At 38.9% G+C, this 22,149-nt stretch overlaps 2 protein-coding genes across 5 annotated transcripts; one reads left to right on the forward strand and one right to left on the reverse strand.

Annotated features, from left to right (window-relative positions):
- Positions 1–1,583: 1,583 nt before the first annotated feature.
- tmem199 (transmembrane protein 199) lies at positions 1,584–3,576 on the forward strand. Of its 4 annotated transcripts, none has more exons than XM_027147911.2 (8): positions 1,584–1,732; positions 1,830–1,898; positions 1,988–2,185; positions 2,345–2,418; positions 2,500–2,589; positions 2,686–2,795; positions 3,218–3,330; positions 3,463–3,576. In XM_027147911.2, exons 3-7 carry the CDS (start codon positions 2,005–2,007, stop codon positions 3,300–3,302), a joined length of 540 nt encoding a protein of 179 aa, XP_027003712.1. In that variant the 5' UTR covers positions 1,584–1,732; positions 1,830–1,898; positions 1,988–2,004; the 3' UTR covers positions 3,303–3,330; positions 3,463–3,576. The 4 variants fall into 4 exon arrangements, with proteins under 4 accessions (XP_027003712.1, XP_027003709.1, XP_027003710.1 ...); XM_027147908.2 differs by having other exon boundaries at positions 1,591–1,732; positions 2,686–2,728; XM_027147909.2 differs by having other exon boundaries at positions 1,646–1,736; positions 2,686–2,728.
- A 733-nt stretch (positions 3,577–4,309) lies between these two features.
- Positions 4,310–22,149, reverse strand: smtnl (smoothelin, like). The gene is made up of 10 exons (XM_027147907.2): positions 21,989–22,149; positions 21,197–21,817; positions 10,962–11,043; positions 10,620–10,874; positions 10,465–10,527; positions 10,096–10,174; positions 9,810–9,950; positions 9,594–9,717; positions 6,659–6,810; positions 4,310–5,298 (listed from the first exon to the last, which is right to left on the reverse strand). The coding sequence occupies exons 2-10, from the start codon at positions 21,659–21,661 to the stop codon at positions 5,172–5,174; spliced, it is 1,488 nt and encodes a 495-aa protein (XP_027003708.2). The 5' UTR covers positions 21,662–21,817; positions 21,989–22,149; the 3' UTR covers positions 4,310–5,171.

The raw sequence follows: 22,149 nt of genomic DNA on the forward strand, positions 1-22,149 counted from the left end.
TTTGCCAGCTGAGGAAGTTCAACCTGCCACAGGAGCTGCTGAAACAGTTCTACACTGCCATCATTTAATCCATCCTCTGCACCTCAATTACTGTTTGGTTCAGCAAACCATTGGCACAACTCTCCCCACTCTCAAAGACCTGTAATTCTCCAAAGTGAGCAAAAGGGCAAAGACAATCACTCTGGACCCCTCACATCCAGCACACTCCCTCTTTGAACTGTTGCCATCTGGTCGCTACAGAGCCATCTGGTCGCTAACATAAGCGGAACACACACTATTCTCACACACTGTTTACTTAAAACAAATACTATGTATATTTCAATTGAACGTTTCACACTTGTACATTTGTACATACAAATTCCCCATATTGTATATTTCAATTGCTCATTTCACACTTGTACATTTGTACATACAAATTCCCCATATTGTATATTTCAATTGCTCATTTCACACCTGTACATTTGTACATACATTTGTCTATTTTGTATATGTAATTCTGCTACACTGTGGAGCTTCTCTCACTATAACAAATTCCTTGCATGTGAAAACATGCTGATGTTTCTGATTCTGAATGCATTAAAATCAGGTTTCATTGATGGCATAATAAAAATGATGTGTGGCAAATTACTACACATACACACTTGAATGAATTTTCTAATTTTCTTATACCTGCTGAAAGTATGTAACGTCCTATTAAGTTCACAATGTTTCCAATGAATAAAACATAATATTGTAAAAAGAAAAGTTATAACCTGTATATAGGAAAAACAATGATATGGTAAATAATTCATCTGCTAGCTCATCGACTTCTCAATCACTGCTACTGAATTAAGGATGTGTTAGTGTCATTGATTAAAAAGAGCAGCCCAAAATGGTATTCACTCATACCACATAATGTTTGTTGTTTTCTTTCAGTTGCTACCGGATCATCTGAGATATTTGGCACAGTTTTGAAGCCAGATACCTGATGCAATCCTCTATTTTTATCATGGGATCAGCACTGAGAGGTTACTGCGCTTGTGCAGCTCCCAGTGGCTGGGTTGGTTCTTTGTCCTCAAATTGAATTGAACTTGACCACCATGGATCCATCATACCACATGGTTTTAAATTCTGTGTAATTCACCGAAATGGGCTATGTGCCAAATATGCCAAAATCATATATCATATATGCTCAAAATGTCATGAGGCTTTTTGGAAACTTGACCATGACTGATACTAATTGCCTTCTGGCTGCTTAACTCAATACTATAGGCTAGAAAGAAATCAGCCCCAGCATTGTTTCAACATTCTGTTTTTTTTGTGTGTTTTTTTTTTGTATATTTTTCTTACAGGTATTGTTATAGTCATAGATTAATACACTGAACAAGGCTTTATATTAATGTTTTATCTTTCAATAATAAATAATAGCTTAGTAGTCCTGCAGCTTTTATACTTTCTGTCCTGGCTCAATAATAATGTTGAAACTTTATGTGATTTAACTACATTTATCAGTGGGGAGACTCATGAACCTCACAAAAGGAAAGGAAAAGCTCGAATATTACTTATGGAAATGCATTAACATACTGAAAAACACTTCTATATCAAAAAGCAAAGGAAATATATCAGTTTTCACAACCCGCTGTGTTTACATTCGTCATGTTCACGAGGAAACGTCATCATTAAGCGACACGTCAGCTGATGGGGTTCCCTAAACGACTGGATGTAGTTGGCTATAGTATATGTATATATACATGTCGGTAACTTTAATGTACATATCATATACAAGATATAACTTATACTTATTTTAAGGGTACGATGTCATTTTAATTTACCAATTCACTTCTTTTTAGGTTTGAGTATACGGAGTACATCTCCCTCAGCTAACTGCTAACAGCTAACAGCTAGCATTCACTGTTGTGGTAAGTATTCTGTTCTTCAGAAAAATCATTTTTTTCCGACTCGTTCAGTCTATGATGTGTCAGTTTGATGTTGATTCATTCACACACAGACTCTCCATATATAACCATGAACGTCACGGCGAATTCGTTTACACTTGGGGACAAATTTCACGAGAAGTTAGAAGAGTTATTGCAGAAAAAACACAGTATTTCCCTGGATCTCCTTCAGGAATTAGAAGCTCTTAAAAAACAAACCATCATCTCATTCAAGACTGTCAGGAAACTGCAGAAACTTCTTCAGCAAAATGGTAGGAAATGCTAGGAGTCATCTACTCTTTTTTTTGTACATATATTTGTTGTTTAGTATTATCTTCTTATGCAGTATGTGATCTGTTTAAGTATACAAAAATATCTAAGTATAATAAACACGTATCTGGATTTATACAGCTCATCTTATTTCTCTGCAGGATATCCAGTGTACCTTCATGAGTTGCTCGAAGATAGCATGCTTTATCTTCCAAAGGTGGAACCGCCTCCAAGAGTAAGTAAATAAATTGCTGGAATTTTATGAATTGATGGCTGAATTCGTTTGAAATCTAATTAAACGATGTACCGTGAGCAGAACCCTCAGTTAGTGGCACGTCTGGAGAAAATCAAAGCAAAACTTGCAAATGAAGAATATAGGAGAATCACACGGAATGTGAATCCTCACGTAAGTGCTGATTTTCCTTCTTCACTTTTGTGTTGTCATTTACATAAATTCCTTATGCTCTTTTAAGTCTACAATCATATCTTTTTGCATTGACAGGAAAGTAATAATGTTGGAACCCTAGCAGACTTTGGAAGAGAAGGTCAGCAGAATCTTTTTTTTGGTCAGGAAATTTGTCAGACTAAAAAAAAAAATCCTCGCCAGAGTTGGTATATAAGACATTAACACCACTAATTGTGTACATTTTGAGTTGTACATCTTTACATGAATGTTGGTTCGGATTCTAATTATAAGCATGTAACCATGAAATAGCAGTGAACACAAAGACACCAACCTTGAACAACCTTGAACTGGAATCTGATATGTTGTCCTTCGAACACAAAACTGTTTACTGTTATGTAGTGCACACAATATGTTGTGTATTTTTCATTAATATAAACATCAAAAGGATTTTGAGTATATAGGTGTAGCATTCCACCTATAATTCATAAACGCTGTGACAGATTTTCACAAAACATAACAGGTTCATGTGGCAGAATATTTTGTTGTTTGAAATCAATTTAATTTTAATATTGTTGATATTCGAACTCATGTTCAAGACCGAACTCATCATTTGTGTTTTGTTTCACAGTTCGGTCTGTCAAAGCAGTCGTGGTTACTGTGTTCAATTTCTTGGTAACGGTGGTTGCAGCCTTTGCTTGTGCTTATATTGGTAGTCAGTACATCTTCACAGAAACAACAGCGGTAAGAGGCATGCAGTCAGGAGTGCTGGCTCAGAATAATCGAGGAGCCACACACTTTATTTTAATCAAATTGTTAGTTAAATATACAGAAACATCTGTACTGATAAACTACTGTTTTTGTTTTCTTTTTCAGAGGGTTATATCTGCAGTGATTGCAGCATCTGTAGTTGGTCTAGCAGAGCTTTATGTACTAGTTCGCACTATGGAGGGTGACTTGGGAGAGCCATAACCCCAGCCATCACTGGGGGAAAAAAAAGTTGTCTACAAAAGCTTAGTAGATTGTATTTAATTCTACATCTGTAAGGGAATGGAGATCTTCAAAGTAAAGAGGAATGGAGGGAGCTCTCTAAAAATAAAATGACTTCAGAGAACAAGTGAGCAGCTGGAAACTTTTGTGTTTCACCTAAGAGTTCTAATATTGATGTAATGGATGTGATTGAGGATGGGAATTAAGTTGTATACATGTTACTGACGATGATGACAGATCTATATCTGGAGTGTCCCATCTTGTGTAGGTGCACACACCCCCCAAACCCCCCCCCCCCCCCCCATGGTTGATGGGAGTAAACCCTGCACGCACACCGACCCTTTCTGTATAAATCTATACCCAGCAAATCTTATTAATCTGACTGTCGGAGATAAACTGAACTCCGACAGTCAGATTAATAAGATTTGCTGGGTATAGCAGTACTCGCCTATTATTTTGCATTAGAAGACAGAAGTCTTAGGTACAGCATTCATTTGGTCCTGTTTAACCAGATATATAATCAGAATGAACAAAAATCAGGTTCATCTTTACGTAGGTGGAATTTTATCCCAGAAAAATCCCGCAAACTGTAAATCCTACCTGATCCACTGAGCATTGTTTTCATGTATACCAAGAAATGTTTAAATGTTGTATGATGTCTAAGTAAACTTAAATCTCTTAAAAAGCCTTTTTGTACTTTGCATTACATTAAATCTTTCACGGTGACAGAACATCTATTTTCGTCTGTTTATTTCTGTCTCACATACAGTACATCAGAAGTTCAATTACTGTCTAGATTTTCATTGCAGTTTTGCATACAGTAAACATCACATGAAAACAAATTCAATCTGAGCATTCTTTAATATAAACCAAACTCCACAAAGTGTGGACTTGTTTGCACCTGAAAATAAAAACATACGGCAGAAAGAAAAGTGATGAAAAGATGAAAAGTGTAACATATACTAAGTAATATCCACTGCTGCGAATCCAGCTTTATTCTCACCAAAACCTACAGCATGTAACAGGTGGCAGTTGTGTTGGAAGCAGAAACACACATGGATGTTCTTAGTGTAAAGACTTTGGCAAGAATTGTGAAGTTTTCCGACATGTATACTGGACAAAAATACGGAAAACCTACCTTTGAAACCACGCTTTTATTAAAGATAAATAAAACGCAAATAAAAAAGTGGTCTAAATTCTTAGTATATATTGTATGCTTTTCTGTACATGTCTATCTCTGAGTTTGTCTTTGCAGTCTGGCATCATTGCATTGTCAAGTTCAATTCCTTCAAATTCTTTGCCTTGTGTATGAATACATTGACGCATTATACCGCCATCCACGTTCCTTGTACTGAAATATCACTAGCAGATACACAAAATAAATAGGCTTTCTGGGCCTTTCCTGGTAAAAGCATAACCACAAAACATGAGGCATATTAAATGAGAGCATGTCACACAGGCATCCCTCCTCGTCCTCTCATTTTTCATCTTTTACTGATGCTGAAGTGGAGTCACATCCAGTCCAACAGGGGGCAGTGTAGCACTTCTGGCCGTTAGGTTCAGGGCACAAAGTCTCAAACATGATAAAAGATGGCTCACTCAAACTTGCGCAGGTGGTTATAGAGAGACTGGACGTAGGTGAAGACACACATGGGGTCAGGTTTTCTGCCCATCACCATCATGTCCTCCACTTCAATGAGTCGGTCACAACCAGCCTTCTTCCTGCAAGAGAAAGTTTCATCCAGAAAGAGTTGATACATAATGGAGGGACGGTACACATTTTATGTGGAGTTGTTTACAAGTACAAGCATTACAAATACAATTAATACACTTACACTACAGTATTAGTGGCGTTAGTACATGGTACGGTATCATCTCTGTGCTTTTGAGTGTGTTAGTGTGACTGAAAAGCATTGAAGAAAAACATTTGTTCTCTTACTCTTAACTGGATTTTCGGTAAAAGCGTTCAGTTTTTTCAAATCTAGTCTTACAAATCTCAAACGTCATGATTGCAATGGATAATTTAGTCAATCAATAACATCATTTACATTTGAAACGCAATAAAATCATCAAATCAGAAACTAAAAAACCATTTGAAGACTTTGACTCAAACTCATAGCAATTTGCACTGAAGCCATACAGTAAAAAGCATCTCTGCTCAAGCACTGCTTTGATACATTTCATTCAGAAACCACTCATCTACATGAAACAAGGGTAAGTGTTGTCGATTCTGTTCATACTAGTGGAAAAGCAAACCCTAGGGCTTTGTAACTAACTGAATTTGAAGAGAAACTACAGTAACAAACTAGCTGAGTTTTAATTTTAAAGTGAATACAGTAGTTTATTAATAGTAGTAGTAACAACAACAATAACAATAATATTTTCTTGATTATAAATACATTAAATAATTCATAACTGAGAGATCTTGGCAAGAAAAACAAAGATATAATGTAATATTATATCTTACAATATAATACAATACTGGTTTGCTTACTTTGTAGTTAAGAAAGACTTTCACATATGACCCATACTGAATATAAATATATTTTTTCTGTATTTTTTCTATGGCTGTACATAACTGATATAAACATGTGCACCAACACGGAGGAAGTTATTGGGTTCATTAATGTCTGGCTCCAGTAACGGAAAAATTGAAGCTGTGGGCATTAAAAGGCCTGGGGTTAGTTGCCTTGGCTTTGCGGTTTACAGAGTGGGATACGTTACAGACATGCAGTTCTTAGATGCATCGGAAAGTCAGTAACAGTATCTCTATTGCCAAACTGAGGAGTGACGTGATGCAGTTCAACCAGAAGATCAGTTCATTTTAAAGCATCCTACTAAGGTCAGAGTCCTCATCAGTCAATCTTCACTTCATTTTGCTTTTTAACACAGTGTAAAGACATGTATATCTCGTAACTGATAACAGAGGGTTATGTGTAGCTTTCATTATATGTATACACCCATTGCTGAGTGTGAAGATAGAGGAGGTACACTAATACATTGCAGATGACTGTGGAGATGATGGAACCAGGAAAATATTCACACATCAAAGCTAAAGAGTGTGAACGATGCAAGCACTTACTCTGCGGTGCTGAAAGCCAGCTCGAAGTTGTGTTTGCGTTCTGTAGGGGAGAGGCCGTTGTAGTCGAACTCGGTGGGGAAGAACGAGTGCACTAAGGCACAGAAAGCCATGCCATCACTCCAGCTAGCGGAGAAGTTCTGGATGTCGATGTTCTAAATGAGGATGAAAGAAAGAATTGATTATAAAAGAACAAAAGGGGTGCAAAAGAAATGGTACCCATCAAATTGCTGATGTGGTAGACTAGTTATGTTATTGGGCTGCCATTCAGAAGGTCGCGAGTTTGAATCCCTGGTCCACCAAGCTGCCACTGCTGGACCCCTGAGCAAGGCCTTTAACCCTCAATTGCTCAGTTGTATAAAATGAGATGAAAATGTAAGTAGCTTTGGATAAATTATGCCAAATTATGTAAATTGTTCCCATTTATGTTTCCAGTATTGAGAAGATACCCTTTATACAGAGTGACTTACAGAAGTAGCTAATACTAAACGGGTCAATAGTCAAGGATGAAATGGCTGTTTTACAGCATGAAAATATGGGAAACATTTCAAATGTAAACTGAAGATCTTGGAATTATGATGCTACTCCTGCCGTATATAGGAAGTAATCAAACAGATCATCATGTTGCAGCAGCACAATGCATAAAATCCTGCAGCTACCGATCAGAAACGGCTGTTAAAGTTTACACCAAATATCGAAATGAGGGAAAATGTCATCACAGTGAATTTGACAGAGACATGGTTGAATATAACAGGCATGCTGGTTTGTGTATTTCGGATCTCTGATCTCTGGGGAATTTCACACAAAAGTGTCAGTATAGATTTTGCTGTGGAAAACAAAAATCATCCAGAGAACAGCAAATCCTATTAGCAGTCAAATATTTGATGTTTGATTTAAATCATAGAATTGTCATATATATTCCATGCATTGTCATGACTTTTTTTGTCCCATACTATATACTATAATTAAATCACAATTTCAACCACAAGAACAACTCAAAACAACATCAGTAGCAAATCAACATCAAAGTTTTTTTTAAATTATTGTTGTTTGTCCTACTATATTATATTGGAAATTACAAAAGTCAGTTACACTGACTATTCTTTATAACATACTAGATTAATCACTGTCATTAGAATTAGAATATTATAACTATATTTATTTTATTTTAAATTTTCATTTCAAGTAGAAATTCAGTTAACTCTTTTTCTCATCTCAATAAATGTATTACAGTTCATTATTTCTAGATTCCTTTTTTCCTCCAGGTTTTTTCCAAGCATTTGTTGTTCCTTCAGTTTTTTCCAAGCCTCTAGTTTACATAGCATATGTAGTATAAATAATTTGTTGTGTGGAAACGTTGATTTGCAGGGTTTACATGGTGGCTATAATCCAAAGCACATTTGAACAACATCTGAGATTTAGGTCAAGTGTTTGTTGATGTTATCTGCCAAACATTATTTCTGCCCATGATGGTCTCAGGATGAAGTCACCAAAAATGAACAGCCGGTTTTGTAACTGTTATGAATGTAGTAATATATTACATCTACCCCTCCAGCGTTAAATCTGTCTTTCAAACCCTGTTCTTTAATTTCTATGGCCTCAACCCCGTTTGGTAAATTCAACCTCATTGGTCAATGTAAAACATCCATCATAGTTGTCATGAATCCAAAGTTCAAGTGTTCTGGATTTTATATATTGTTCTGTTTTTGTGCTAAATGTGTCTGGACCATGACGGCATTTTTAACTGGGGCCATATGGAAAGACGAGCTCAGCTGTGAAGAAGAACAGCAGTGCATACTCCACATCTGACGTACAGAAAAATCTTTTTCTATGTTTTTTTTTTTTAGCCCACACAGTAATTCTTTACAGCAACTGCTCCAGAAATCTGTGAGGTAAGGGTCACTATCAAGAACAAAGGATTCAAGTTTCAGATGATGAAGGAAATGTAGCCAGCAAGTAATGGTATAGTATTTTAGTATTTAACAGATGTTCTTATTCAGAGCAACTTACATAAGTGCTTCATGGTCTCCTTAAAAAAGATAAAGAAAAACACTAGCATCTCCAAAAACAAACAAAAAAACCCCCCAAAAAATAAAATGAAACAAGATTGTTGTCTGAAGATACCACTAAGCTGCCCCATTAGTGAGGATTTAGTATAAAAGGTTTCTCTCTCTCTCTCTCTCGCTCTCTCTTTCTCTCTCTTTCTTTATGGATTTCATGTGTTTGTTAAATGCTCTGTGCAAGTAAGTCTTAAGTCTTCAGTTCTCTAAATCCCTACTTAAGAATTGCCATACATTGCACATTTCTTTGAAAACTGTTTGCATCTTTGCTGAAGGGTCTAATCACCATGTATGATTTGTCTGTCTAACAGACAAAGCAAAGCTCAGAGTTGGCAAACACAAAGCACTTGAATCAAGAAACGGACAAAAGTCCAAAAACCAGAATAGCAATCACAGAAAAACAAGGCTTGGTTAGGTCAGATGCACAGGACAAACTGAGCTTAATTTTGCAAAATTAATTTGAGTGAAAATCTCTTTTAAAGTGTGTGTGTGTTACATGGTTGGTGAGGGTTAGCAGTGTTGGATTCTGGGATGTTTGTAGGCTGTGGTGTGTCCTGTGAAGTGTTTTACATTACTTTGTGATTTATTAAAACTTTACTAAATCTTTTTTTTTTCACCTTAAGTAAATAGTGAAAGTAGTTATAGTAAAGCCAGAGCCTATTCTGGGAATAATGGGTATGCACCTTGGTTTAGTTAATAGTTAATATCAACTAGCTAGTTTGTTTTGCACTGCAGTCAGTTTACTGGCTTGTGATTTAGTTTTCAGAAGTGTTACACGTCTCTGTCTTTTGTGTTTGATTCAACTGATAAAAAAGTTATACATATACTCAATCTTTTTTGCTTCTTCTATTAAAAGTAATATGTATGAAAAGTCTTACCTGATATCCAATAGTTTTTGAGCGACACCACTCTAAAAGAATCTGTTTGATGCTGCTTGCACTGGACACACCAAAGCTCTGAGAGCGCTTCAGCTTGGGCTTAGAGTCCACAGGTTTGGGTTGACTGAAATAAATAAGAAGCAAAGATGAAGAATGTAAAAGTTTAAAAGACGGAAATATGAGCATGAGAAAAAGAGATTGAGGAAATCCTTTTACCTGTTCTCAGGATCCAGCCGCTCAAAAATTGACCTGCGTGCCTGGGCTCCGATGCTGCGGGGGAGAGTTTGAGACCTCACGAGCTCACGCTTGCGCTCCATGCCCCTACCAAAGGACAGCTCTCCTGCAATATCTGCATTCCTGATACACACGATATCCCTATTATATGCCTCGCTTATTCAGAGGGTCTTTACAGCATGTCTCTGAATTTGAGCCATTAAACTATTGTACATGTGTTCTTTTGCCAAGGGAATAAAACGTTAATGTATTCTTTGATTTAACCAACCTTTCTGTGAGGTGCTGGTTGAGAGGAGAGTAACCTGAATAAACCACCGATTTAGAGGGCGCAGAAGAAGACATTTTCTCTGCAAATTACAGAATATGTATATACATACATTTAGGTTAGGCAAGAAATCAAGTCTGTGTTTTTTTCCCTTTGTTCCATATATCTTTCTTTCCTCTATGTTTACTTGTTTAGTACTACCAATGAGTCTATCAGTGAACCCACTGATCCGAAATTTCTTTCCATGTGATGTCTAAACATAGCTACAAATAAAAAAAGAACAAATTCTGAGATTTGCATACATTCTTATATATGTATATAATAAACTGGGAATCAATATCAAAAACAAGAACACAGTAGTATTAACTTTACCGTTGATACTTGAATAGCCCATTGTCCTTACTGGACCCGGAGTCCATGTTTTTACAGAGGACACTAGACAAACAATTGAGACACACAAGAGTTAGACAGAAGCGGAGAAAAGGGACAAAAAGTGTCAGGTCGTGATGACTGGTAATCATGTGTACCTGCATGAACTGGAGATTCAAGTTGTGGCTCGCTGTTACTGGAACTTGGGTTGCTATTGGGCTGTGTATCTGTTACAGATGGCAGTGTCTGCATTGGGCTGCTTGGTAATTCAGGGCTTTTCAAGCCAGAAGAGTCAGCTATCTTGGTAGTGGCAGTGATTGGCAAATGCGGCATTGCCATAGATAGAGGTGAAGAGTTTTGTTGTGACACACCAGTGATTGGAGAAATCTCTCTTGTAGGCACAGTGGAGTTTTCTGATAAAAAAACAGACGCAGCTGAACTATAAACATTTCTGATTAATGATAACTATTATATCTGATTGAGAAGCAGTGGACCATTACCTGCTGTGGATGAGTGTCCATTTGCCAATTTAAAGGGGGCTGGAGCTGGATCCACCTCAATGGGCTCTTCCCGCTCAATACTCTGGAGGACATAAGCACACCATTCATTCATTCATTCATTCATTCATTCATTCATTTTCAGAAGCTGCTATATGCTGCTCAAATATGAGTTGGATCCAGAGCCTATGCTGGAAACATCAAGCTTCAGGTGGGAATACACACTGGATATGTTTCAGTCTATCTCAGGACACCAATTTCGCATGCCAAATTACTGGCATGTTTTTTGGAGATGAGAAAAAGTCAGAGAACCTGGAGGGAGCACAGATGGACAAATGGAAAACGGGAGTCTGAGAGTAACCTGAGCCCAGGATCAAACCAGGGAGTCTGGGAGGAGATTACTAACTATCTCCTAAAACACTGGACCACCAACAAATAATTTATAGTAAATTCCTACTATTTAAACTCCCAGTCTACAATGGCTAAGAGATAAACTATGCTTGAACAATATAAGAACGCACATAAGATGTATGAATCATTAATAAAGCACCATAGAATTTCCCTGTCCCTGTTTTGTTTGCCAGGTTATTTTTGTGCTAGGACATTTGGATAGGTAAATACTGAGTCCTTTGGGTTATCTTCTGTTGCGCTGTCAATAACAAACCTAAACAGCTGACCATGTCTGTGATGAGTGCCTGTTTGGCAGCACTGTGTTGAGAATACCAGCCTGCTACTGATATACATTGTTTCTGAAGAAAGCCGTCAGGTCATGGAGACCAACAAAATATATGCTACCGCGATGACACGAGCCACATTCTTTGAATAGATTTTTTTTGTATAATTATAGAAACCCATTATTGTAAATTGTTTTGTGGTAATGTATAATAGATAAAAGATCTCTGCAATATAAATTACACACATCTTTTCACAGCTGTATGTAAACCGAGTTGTTAGAAGAACAACCCCAAAAGATTAGCATGAGATCTGATGTAATTATCCAATAAAACCTAATCAGTGAGATCAAACAGTCTCACATTCCTCTGAGGTTCCAGATTCTCCACAAGAACAAGATCCCGTCTCCTGGAGCACTCAACGGATGGCTGAACAATTTAATCTAATCACTCTTTTCTGACAGACAGATTTATGCATTTCCTATCAGAAGCTGCTTTCTCTGCCTGCTTCTATCACCTCCAGTCTCCTTTAGCCTGAACTCGAAAACTAAACAAGGGCCCGAAATCAGATGCAAATCACAAGTAAAACCTCCAGTTATCTTGGTTCAGTTATCATGCACTGAAAAAATCCTCACTTTCCCAGAGTGACTGAAACCTGGAACAGCTTTTTTTCAGACTCTTTCTTCTTCATCCGGATCCTACGCTAGCAAATGCCTAACTGTCAAGAAAACCCACTTTCATTTTTGCTTGAAACTTGTTGCTTCTTGATGTCAGTTTCCACACAGGCACTGACACACACAAACCTACACATGCAATCATGCACTCAGAATATAAAAAATATGCTCTATATTGACACATGCACACACTTGCAGTAACTGAAAAGTAAATTCCTAAGAGCGATCTGCAGAGCGTAATTGAGTCTTAGGAGGAAAACAGAAGTGACATAAGTGTAGAGGAATGCTGAAGGGTTAGTATTTTGGAGGGTGAGGGGCTTGAACAGCTGTGAGGTAAAGGGGAGATAGAATTCTCCATTGAACCATGGAAACCATGCAGCTCCATTTCTTTGGCAGAACACACAGCCAGGTCCACTACAATGAGTTGTGCGTTATGTGGCATTATCCTCTGAGGCAGTGTTGCTGACAGGTCAGGCTCTCAGGCTAGCAAAGATAGAATGCCTGCAGTTGTAAGCCCATCATACAGTCCATGCACTTAACCCATAAAAAGTACAAGATAACTTCAAGCATCTTAAGCCTTTCTGATGTGTTTAGCTTCTGCACTGAACAGAACATAACACACACACACACACACACACACACACACACACACACAAACACACACACACACACACACACACACACACACACACACACACACACACACACACACACACACACACAAAATCACACACTCACACAGTCACAGACACCCACTCACACACATACACACACACACACACACACACACACACACACACACACACACACACACACACACACACACACACACAAAATCACACACTCACACAGTCACAGACACCCACTCACACACATACACACACACACACACACACACACACACACACACACACACACACACACACACATACACACACTCACAAACACACACACACACACACACACACACACACACACACACACACACACACACACACACACACACACACACACACACACACACACACACACACACTGACTTACAAGTCACACAAGATTTTTTCACATACAATACATCTCATTTGTTTAGTAGAATACATCAGTAGGGAGCAGTACTTGAAGCACAATACATGACCCTGCAAACCAGCCTGCATTTTAGTCCTTCCATGTTTTCAAGCCAGATCTAGAGCTAGCCTTTTTGGAAAACAGTGAACAAATGTATATTTCCTCCTTGAGATTGTGCTTTTCAATCCTGAGAACTTCCAGAAGCTGATGATGATGAGGATAACCTTATAGGCACAACTTCATCTGTATTTATTAGTAAGATGTTAACATTGATTCTGCTACTGACCTTGACAAACACTTTTTGCAAGGGCTTTTGTGTAAATGACCAGGAAAGAAGATTGTGTACTGCATGAGCAGCAGTCCAAAATAGATGTGGTTTGGTGGATTTACGTGGCACAGAGGATGTGTTAGCCTTCACCCTTCTCAGTTTATAGATGTTGTTTTATATAGAAGAGCAGGCAGGTGGATGGGAAATGGCAGAGGACTAACAAATCCCCAACCATATAAAGGCTTTTGGTCATTGGACCCAAAGATGAAACTCTCATTGAAGAGCAAATCACCACTTGATCCCTCAGCTTATTGTCACATTCCATGCAATGTCTCATTCATTGCATAGCAGGAAAACATAAAAAGGCTGCAAAAATAATCATATAATGAAAAGTCAAAATAGGTACGCTGTTTTTGAATTTGAAAACACTTGAATATGAGTTGAGAATTTGTGGTGTGTGCTCTGCCTATTTTATTCAAACATAGAATTCTCATTACACTCATTACGCTGTTCCTCATCACGTTTTTTTTTTTTTAAATTAAACATTGTTGTGCAAAATGGTCCATTTTCCATTATTCATGGAAAGACGAAGGCAGCATTGGTTCCCGTTCACAACCTGGTCAAAATTTGGAACGAGAGCCAACATGTGAGACAATGGCCTCCACTCAGAGAAAGGCTTTCATGTGAGTTTAAATGTCAAACTTGTCCCATGTGAACATGCTGTACTAAAATGAGAATTCCCCAATGCTGGCTGTCTGCATAAAAATTGTTGGGGTGCGATCAGGAGTATTATGTATGCATGATCATAAGCTCATATCTTGGATGTGCTCTCGCAGCAGACCTGGTGGTTAACATAATAAGAACCTCATAAAAATGGGGCACTTCACACTGTGGCTGAGCAGGCATGTAACTACCTGAGCTATTGTGCCAATGCTCCAAAGTCTGCAGGAGGAAAGTTGAATGCTTTGATAAGGAATATGGGGGGAGGTTGGGAAGTTAGATATATATGATGAATATTTTAGCTCTTGACATTTGAACAGTGTGGGTGAATGGAATGCTGAGCACAATGAAAGCATGTTGTGAGGAAACATTGAAGACTCTGAGGATTCTATGTAGTGACTTATTCCACAGATAGACACTAACACAGTAATGCCCACTAACTCTGCTTTTGGATGTATAATTGTTATGTTTCATCATCTACAGCACTGGACTTGCTCATGTAGCATAATACCTGATCTCAAAACAAACGGATTCTAAAGGTACAAATTCTTCAGTGGAAGGTGAATCATACATAGCATGCACAGAACAAGAATGAAATTTTCCCCTTGACAATAATTTGACATTTACTACTAATGGAAAGTCAGTGGGATGCAAACCTCATGAAGCAGCATGCAGAAACAGGCAGTGAGAGCACGGTCTTATCATATGTTTCTACAGGCTCTGTAATTTCCTTCTGGGACTTGCATCATAATAAGAAAAGAAACTCTAACACCTGTTTTTCCAAGGGCACAAAACCTGCAATTTCCACTTCAGCGTAAGCCCCCAACTTGATAAAGGCATAATCTAAAATAATGGCTTCCCACTGAGGTGAAAACACACAAAACAGAAATATTCTCATTCAATTCAGTGCCATATGCATAACTGTGCAAATAATACAATGTTTTTGTGCTAACGTGCATTAGACTTGCAAATAGCCATGGTAATGAGTACACGGGCCTCTTTCATATGCACTATTGTGTAATTCAATGCTAATTAATTGGGAAATGATCAAATGTTCACCGAAGACAGAAGACCCATGAAAGCTTTACATATGTGAAATTACTACAAGAGTACAGTATGTTAAATATATTGAGCTTGTATGTGATCAGACATCAAATCTTTTTTGATTTAACTTAACTTGAAACTGAACGAATAAGGGGAGGAAACATCTTAAATCAACTAAGAGGAGGAATAAGAAATTGCATCTGATAATTAAGATGAATGGCATGGTTAAAGCTGTGATATTTTCTGAGTAAATAACCAGCAAGCTCCACGAATGTGGGATAAGAATAGGAAAACAGGTGTAAATAAAAAAAAAGCCTTCATATCTGGAACTTGAATTCCACCAAATATGATGCCAACCACATCAGTGTGTGTAACTGTTTTCATATGAATGACAAGTATGCATGCATCCCAGTTGATTGACACAATTCACAAAAAAGTTCTGTAGATATTTTCCAGGTTTGGAGCATGAAAATCTTTTCTTTGTAAATCCACATGTGGGGAAGTAAGACAAGAACCAAGCCAATGGTCAGGCAAAGCACTCAGGTCGAGGAATGGTGGAAGAGAGGGAGGGAGGGATGGAGGGAGGGGTGGGTCAGGCCATCTTTCCATGACGACATAGCAGTTGGCACCCTGGACCTAAAAACCTTAGGCTGATTTAGGGTTTCAGATCACCAGCTGCAGAAGATCTCGACCCATTGGCAGACTCTACTGAGAACAAGAGCCATACTGAGAAAAGATGCTTTGTTGAGGAAGAGCTGAAGCCCGACTGTCACAGAAGGCCTTGTGTTTCTAAAAGTAATAAAAGTACAGCGTTTTGTATCAGGTTAATAGCAAATGTAGACAGACTGCTGTTGTGAGCGCTACATTCACACACCTTTATAGCAGGAACAATAAGTCTAGAGGCCCGTGAGGTCACTTTATATACTAGGAATTTTTAACCAGTAACCACAGGGATGAGAATACATATTGCCTGGAAATAATCAGGAGAGCCAGGGGGTAGCATGGGAGCGGTCAAATTCTTCAGCCCCCTCACCTACCTCCCACACACACATACACACACTGCTCTTCACGTCTCTATATTATTAGCTACCCTTCAGTTTTTGTTCTATTACCTCTACTCTAGAAGGAACCTGTGCTCAACATAGAGATCCAAGCAGCACAAGAGGAGATTATATACTCAGTTCCATTGTGAGAGTTATGGCGCTGGGCCAGGAGCCTCTGTACCCTGGCTTAAAATGTCATGCATATCACACACAGCGAGAGAAAGGGAGAGAGAGCGACACAGAAAGCGAGAGAGAGAGAGAGAGAGAGAGAGAGAGAGAGAGAGAGAGAGAGAGAGAGAGAGAGAGAGAGAGAGAGTGCATCAAGTAGCACATTCAAAATGGCTATAAAAATATATCTAACCAGGTGTTTTGTTTAAATATATGACTTCAAGTCACTAAATGCATATCAGCTTTTGATAATAGAGTCATGACATCTAGAGACATCACAGAGACATCTTTGCCAGAGTAATTTCAGAGCCTGTATAAAAATGGAGCTTCAAAAAAGTTCATAAGGCCATATATAGTTCTATGTGTATGAGATGAATAGATATTACTCTGAGATTAATTCAAGTGAAATAGTCAGGACTTAAAAAAAGCCTTGGATGTATTTAACGTATCGGCATAAAATCAGATGGCGCACTGAGGTAAATGAGGTAATAATATACACCAATCTGCCAAACCTCATCACACACACATGTGCTAACCATGTGAGGCAAAATCTCAGAGCCAAGAGTGCCGTGGAAGCATTTAGAAAACATTCATCTTAGACTATACCAAGGTCCACGATGACATCAGTGTGTATACGGTTCAGTGCTGATTGTAGCATGCAAGAGGAAAGGTGATAAGACTGGGCTTATGGACATGGATTGGTCCAGATGAAGGCTAATGAGCAAGTAATTTGTTGTACAACTCCCTCCTAAATGACACACTTTCCTCTGAGTTCGTTCTGGCTGTTCACTGTAGGACATATGTCATCACTTCTGACTTCATTAAATTGAACTTACATCACTGGTCAAGAATTTTAGACTTGCTTATTAGTCTGACAGAGGTTGGGTAAAATCCCAGTGTGGTATAAAAAAATATTAGTGTGTTCTTAACAATGCTAAAATATTTTGATATCAGGTGTGTCTGTGTTCTCTCACCGAGACACACACCGTCCTCTGGTGCAGTTTCCACAGATAACTTATCTCTCTCCACACCTCTCCCAATCACTCATACTGTATGCACATACACACATGCTCACACACAGTGCTCTTTCTCAAATAAACTTCCCATCAGAAGACACTGTGTGATCAATTTTCAGTGGCAGTGATATGCATTGGAACTGAACAATCTCAGATAACCCAGTGACCCAAGAGCAATTTGTTGATCATTACCAGGAAAAGACTGAACACTTTAAGATCCAGTCCAGTCCAGTTAACAATCAGAATCCAGAGCCATCTGTAGTGTGATAGATCTATATCTTTATAATTCTTTATTTCTTTATTACACAATATGTTGTACGACCTTGTGTGTTGTACACAATGTAGGTACTGTACGTACGTCCCTGTAAGTAAGGTGCAACTGTAAACACATGTAATTCCAATAAACCTGTTTATTCTCCTTCTTTTCTTTTCTCTATGCCCACCTTTTCAATGCACAATGGTCCTCATGAACGTTTTCCATTGTATACAAAGGGAAAGCTAACAGGCATCGTGTTTAAGTACAACTGAAATACCACCACTGAAAATGACTGTGCTGTTATGCCAAGTATAAATACCCCTAGCTAGCTATTTTTATTCTTTTAAAATAGAGGTTTATTGACATAAGAGATGCAGCACTGGCTTGTGACCATAGATTTTGCTGGGGCAAGATGACTACTGACACCTCATACGTTTAAGATTTAGTGCATTTTTAGTGCACTAAATCATATGCAGTTGAGATTTGACAACATACAGTAGATTCATCCAGCATCCATCTAACAGCTTGTTTTGAGTGGTCTTAGACGTACTTACATTCAATTGTGGTTGATACAGAAGGTGTGTCAGAATTTCCAGCTCAGCTATTCAAAAACAGACAAAATACCTGAAACTAGACAAAAAAGTGGAAAGAGGAGACACGTTCTTCTTCTGTCTCAGGCTTTTACATGGGAAATAAATTCGGGGTTTACACACATTTCTGCTATCAAAATATTATCCATTCCATAAACAACCTTTCCCTCTCCCAGTGTTTGCAATGTATCATATAATGGTCCTGTACATAGATTTTATTCAGATCTTGGGAGTCACAGGAGATTTTAGCCCAATTTTGGTCTTCATAGAGTGAGCATGGAGTGAGCATGGAGCAGCATTATTCCTGCCCCACCTGGCCTAATGAAGTGAAGCTAAATGGGGCAGTGAGAATGCTGTCATGATGTCAAGGGCACATGATTGCACAGCTTTTAGAAGCATGAGAAAATCGATGCAACATCATCGTATGTCTTTCAAATAACGTTTTAAAAAATTTCTGATCACAAAGTAGAGGTCAGTAGAATTTTAACGTAATTGAAAATATATGGAATTTGAATATGAATGAGGATCTTATGAAAATTAACATTTGTTATATGACTGATATATCTGCCCCACCTGCCCCAATGAACGAGCAGCTGAGAACTTATCACAGGTACAAACAGAAAGTAGTGAGTCAAGTCGAATGACAAGGAAATGTCAGAAAATATGTACCACAGAATCGGTAGAAGGAAATGTTCAAGCCAATCATTTGGATTTGTCACCTTATTGCATCAACCCTTGTTTGCAGAAAATTGTGAAAATCTCAATTCAAATGTTGTTTGTTGAACTGTAGCTTTTGCTTTGCCGTTTGTTGCTGTTGCTGAAATTGTGGCTCTGTGACAAACTGTGAAAATCTGTCACTTTGCTTGATAGTCTGAATGTAGGACACAAATATCCCTGACACATGATAATAAGTGAAAGGGAAAAAAGCCAAGTGGCACAGTGACATTTAGAATTGTGCAGAACCCAGTGGAAAAACAGGTGCAGGGTACAGAAGTTCTGTCCTGGGTGTTCATCTAATCCGTGCTCTCCCAATGTACTTCAAATGAGGCAGAATGTTGATACAATGGCCCATTGAAACCACAGAAATGCAGCAGTAATTGGCAACAGCGGCACAGGCAGCACAGAGCAAAAGCAGGGGGGTTGAAGAAGATATTATTTGTAGAACACTAAGGGCATTCCTCTAGAATATATTCCTGCTTTAGCTTGTTATTAAGAGACAAGAAACCAGAAGACCCCTGGCTTCACCAAAGAGATGGGGTCAATGCAGTCTGGGCTGTAAAGAGGTCACAAAGGCCATGTAGTGAGACAATGTAAGCATGTGTTTGGAAGATGACCTAAGCAATGAAGATTTGATGAATACATTGGCTACAGACCAGGATTGAGCACCGGATAAAAAGAGACATAAACATCATAGTTGGATGGAATAGATAGCCAGGTCTAAAGATATGGAGAGAGACAGTAGCGTGAGAGATAAAGTGTGATATTTGGTAGGTATGATGTCTGCAGATGTTCATAGCAGAGCTGCATAGATCACTGCTATGGGACAGGCTAGCACACATCCACACAGAGTCTGTTTCTCACCCTTTATCCAATACAGCATCATAGCCTGGAGCAGAGGGAGTTCTCCTCACACCTGCTGAAACACTCTGTGTGCTGTCCAAGGCCAGAATCATATCTCTCTCATTATAGAGCTTGCAGGTGTGCATGTGGCATAAAGTAAAAAGACATATGCTTACTCTCTGTCATAGCTAAAAGCGACAACACAACTGGTTTAAACCAGAAAAGGTTTAGCTGTTCCATTAACAGGAAGTTCATTTCAAAACCAATACTCTGATTTGCATGCACTGTACACGACAAACTCATTATGAAGTCATAGTCTATATGGAGTGAGGCTAACATGTTGAGCTTGAGAGATAGATGAGTGATGAATGTGTCTAGGTCTGAGAGGGTCTGTGAGTCAAGTATTGCTTTGAGTTATAGACTGCAGCTGCATGCTGAGCTCAGGAGGGAATGGGGTCACTTAATAGAATAAAAAAGTGCTTTTGTTTGTCTGCAATTGCTGCATTGAGAGCAATTTCATTTGCAGGCAACAGGATGACCTCTAAACCACAGCCTTAAGTAATCTTCCCAGAGGGGAGTCCACTTAAAGAAACTCAAACACCAACATAATTAAAGCTAATCCAATTATGGGGAAATGCCATCAGCTCTGGTTTGAATACAATCCAGGTTATTTTACTTTTCAAACATTTTCCTGGTTTCAGTCAGAGTGTGACTGTTAATAGCAGAAGATTAAATTTTAATGAAATATTGAAAGTTAGCAACTCTTGCCCAGGGCCAATTTATAGTAAATCTGTAAGACACATATTGAGACAACATTAAATAATTCCAAATGTTGCCATTGGTCAACTTCTTGTACCTTTCCTTTGGGACCACTTCTTAGTCCTTATATTTTGAAGATTAAACATTTGAAACCATCTTAGTTGTTTTACAAGAGGCATGGTGTGAAATTATATCTTGCCCAGTCACGCACAAACTTTTCAAACAGTTCTTTAGTATCTGCATGTCTAAATATTTCCAAGCTTCTCTTGTACTCATAAAATCTGACATCATTGCACTTCTTGGCTTAAGAAACACATGCTGGCTTTAACCCACTTCTCTTCTAGCCCATAAACCCCACCCTCTTGTAACTCATGCTCTTTGCTTTCTGAAGTTTGTGTACTCACGTTATTCTTGCTGCTGACAGAGAAGGTAGCTCTGCTGGAAAAGCGAGTGGCAATGGGGCTGGAGGCAGAGCCACTGGGGGTCGTTGCATTGCTGGGTGAAAGTGGTGACTGGGATACTGTTGTGATACTTTGGGGGTGGGTTGGCATCGATCCTGACCCCAGAAGAGCACTCCTGTCGCACACCGTGCCCGTCAGCATCTCCACCTGGCGGGTAAGGGCCTCCAGCTGGCTACGGAGCTGCCGGTTCTCCTGCTGCAACTGGGCCACGGCCCGGCCGAGCGGGCCACTCATGTGCAGCGCTTCTTCCAGGCGCCGCTCCACACCCAGCTTGAATGCACTGACATCCACGTGGATCTCACGCACAGCATCATGCAGTGTGGTCTCATAACGTGTCAAGGCTGCACATACAGTCTCACCTTCTGGAGGACCCTCACCTACCAGTGCCAATGCTGGGCCAGTGTCCATCTTGCCCAGTCCAATGCTCTGCTAGTGCTGCTGTCTTCACTTACTTTCTCAGATGTCTGGGGTTCTCAGTTGGTTGCACTTCACTGAGATGTTCTTATTTTAGAAGACAACTTCTAAAAATCCCAGGCAGGTCCACAAACAGCCACCAGCACCCTCCTGTTAAGTCAATATCAGCGTATTAATTTCCCATTCAATTAACAAAAACAACTTTCTTGTAAAACTACATAACACTTGCATATTACCAATTAGCATAGTGTGTAATAGCGTTAAAAACGTTTTTGGAACATGGTGAATATTGTGTGATTGTCTGTGTATATATCTACAGACCTGTGTTGCAGTTGTATCTTCTTAGTCTATGAGTTCTGCTTTCCCAGTTGGGTGTGAGTGAGTGCTCTGCCTGCTGTGCTGTTTTAAAGTACAACTCTCACAGTCAGGTTAATCTCCCCCTCCTCAGCCTGGGGGAGGGAACAGAGAGAGAGAGAGAGAGA

The sequence above is a fragment of the Tachysurus fulvidraco genome, chromosome 11 (assembly GCF_022655615.1).
Source record: "Tachysurus fulvidraco isolate hzauxx_2018 chromosome 11, HZAU_PFXX_2.0, whole genome shotgun sequence".
NCBI classification, from domain to species: Eukaryota; Metazoa; Chordata; class Actinopteri; order Siluriformes; family Bagridae; genus Tachysurus; species Tachysurus fulvidraco.

Coding starts and splice junctions, on each gene's coding strand:
- tmem199 (XM_027147908.2), top strand. CDS start 2,005: ATGAACGTCACGGCGAATTCGTTTACACTTGGGGACAAATTTCACGAG. Junction 2,590..2,685: donor CACGGAATGTGAATCCTCAC/GTAAGTGCTGAT, acceptor TTGCATTGACAG/GAAAGTAATAATGTTGGAAC. Junction 2,729..3,217: donor AGCAGACTTTGGAAGAGAAG/GTCAGCAGAATC, acceptor TTTGTTTCACAG/TTCGGTCTGTCAAAGCAGTC.
- smtnl (XM_027147907.2), bottom strand. CDS start 21,661: ATGGACACTGGCCCAGCATTGGCACTGGTAGGTGAGGGTCCTCCAGAA. Junction 10,875..10,961: donor TGGACACTCATCCACAGCAG/GTAATGGTCCAC, acceptor TTTTTTTATCAG/AAAACTCCACTGTGCCTACA. Junction 6,811..9,593: donor CAAAAACTATTGGATATCAG/GTAAGACTTTTC, acceptor ATCCTCATTTAG/AACATCGACATCCAGAACTT.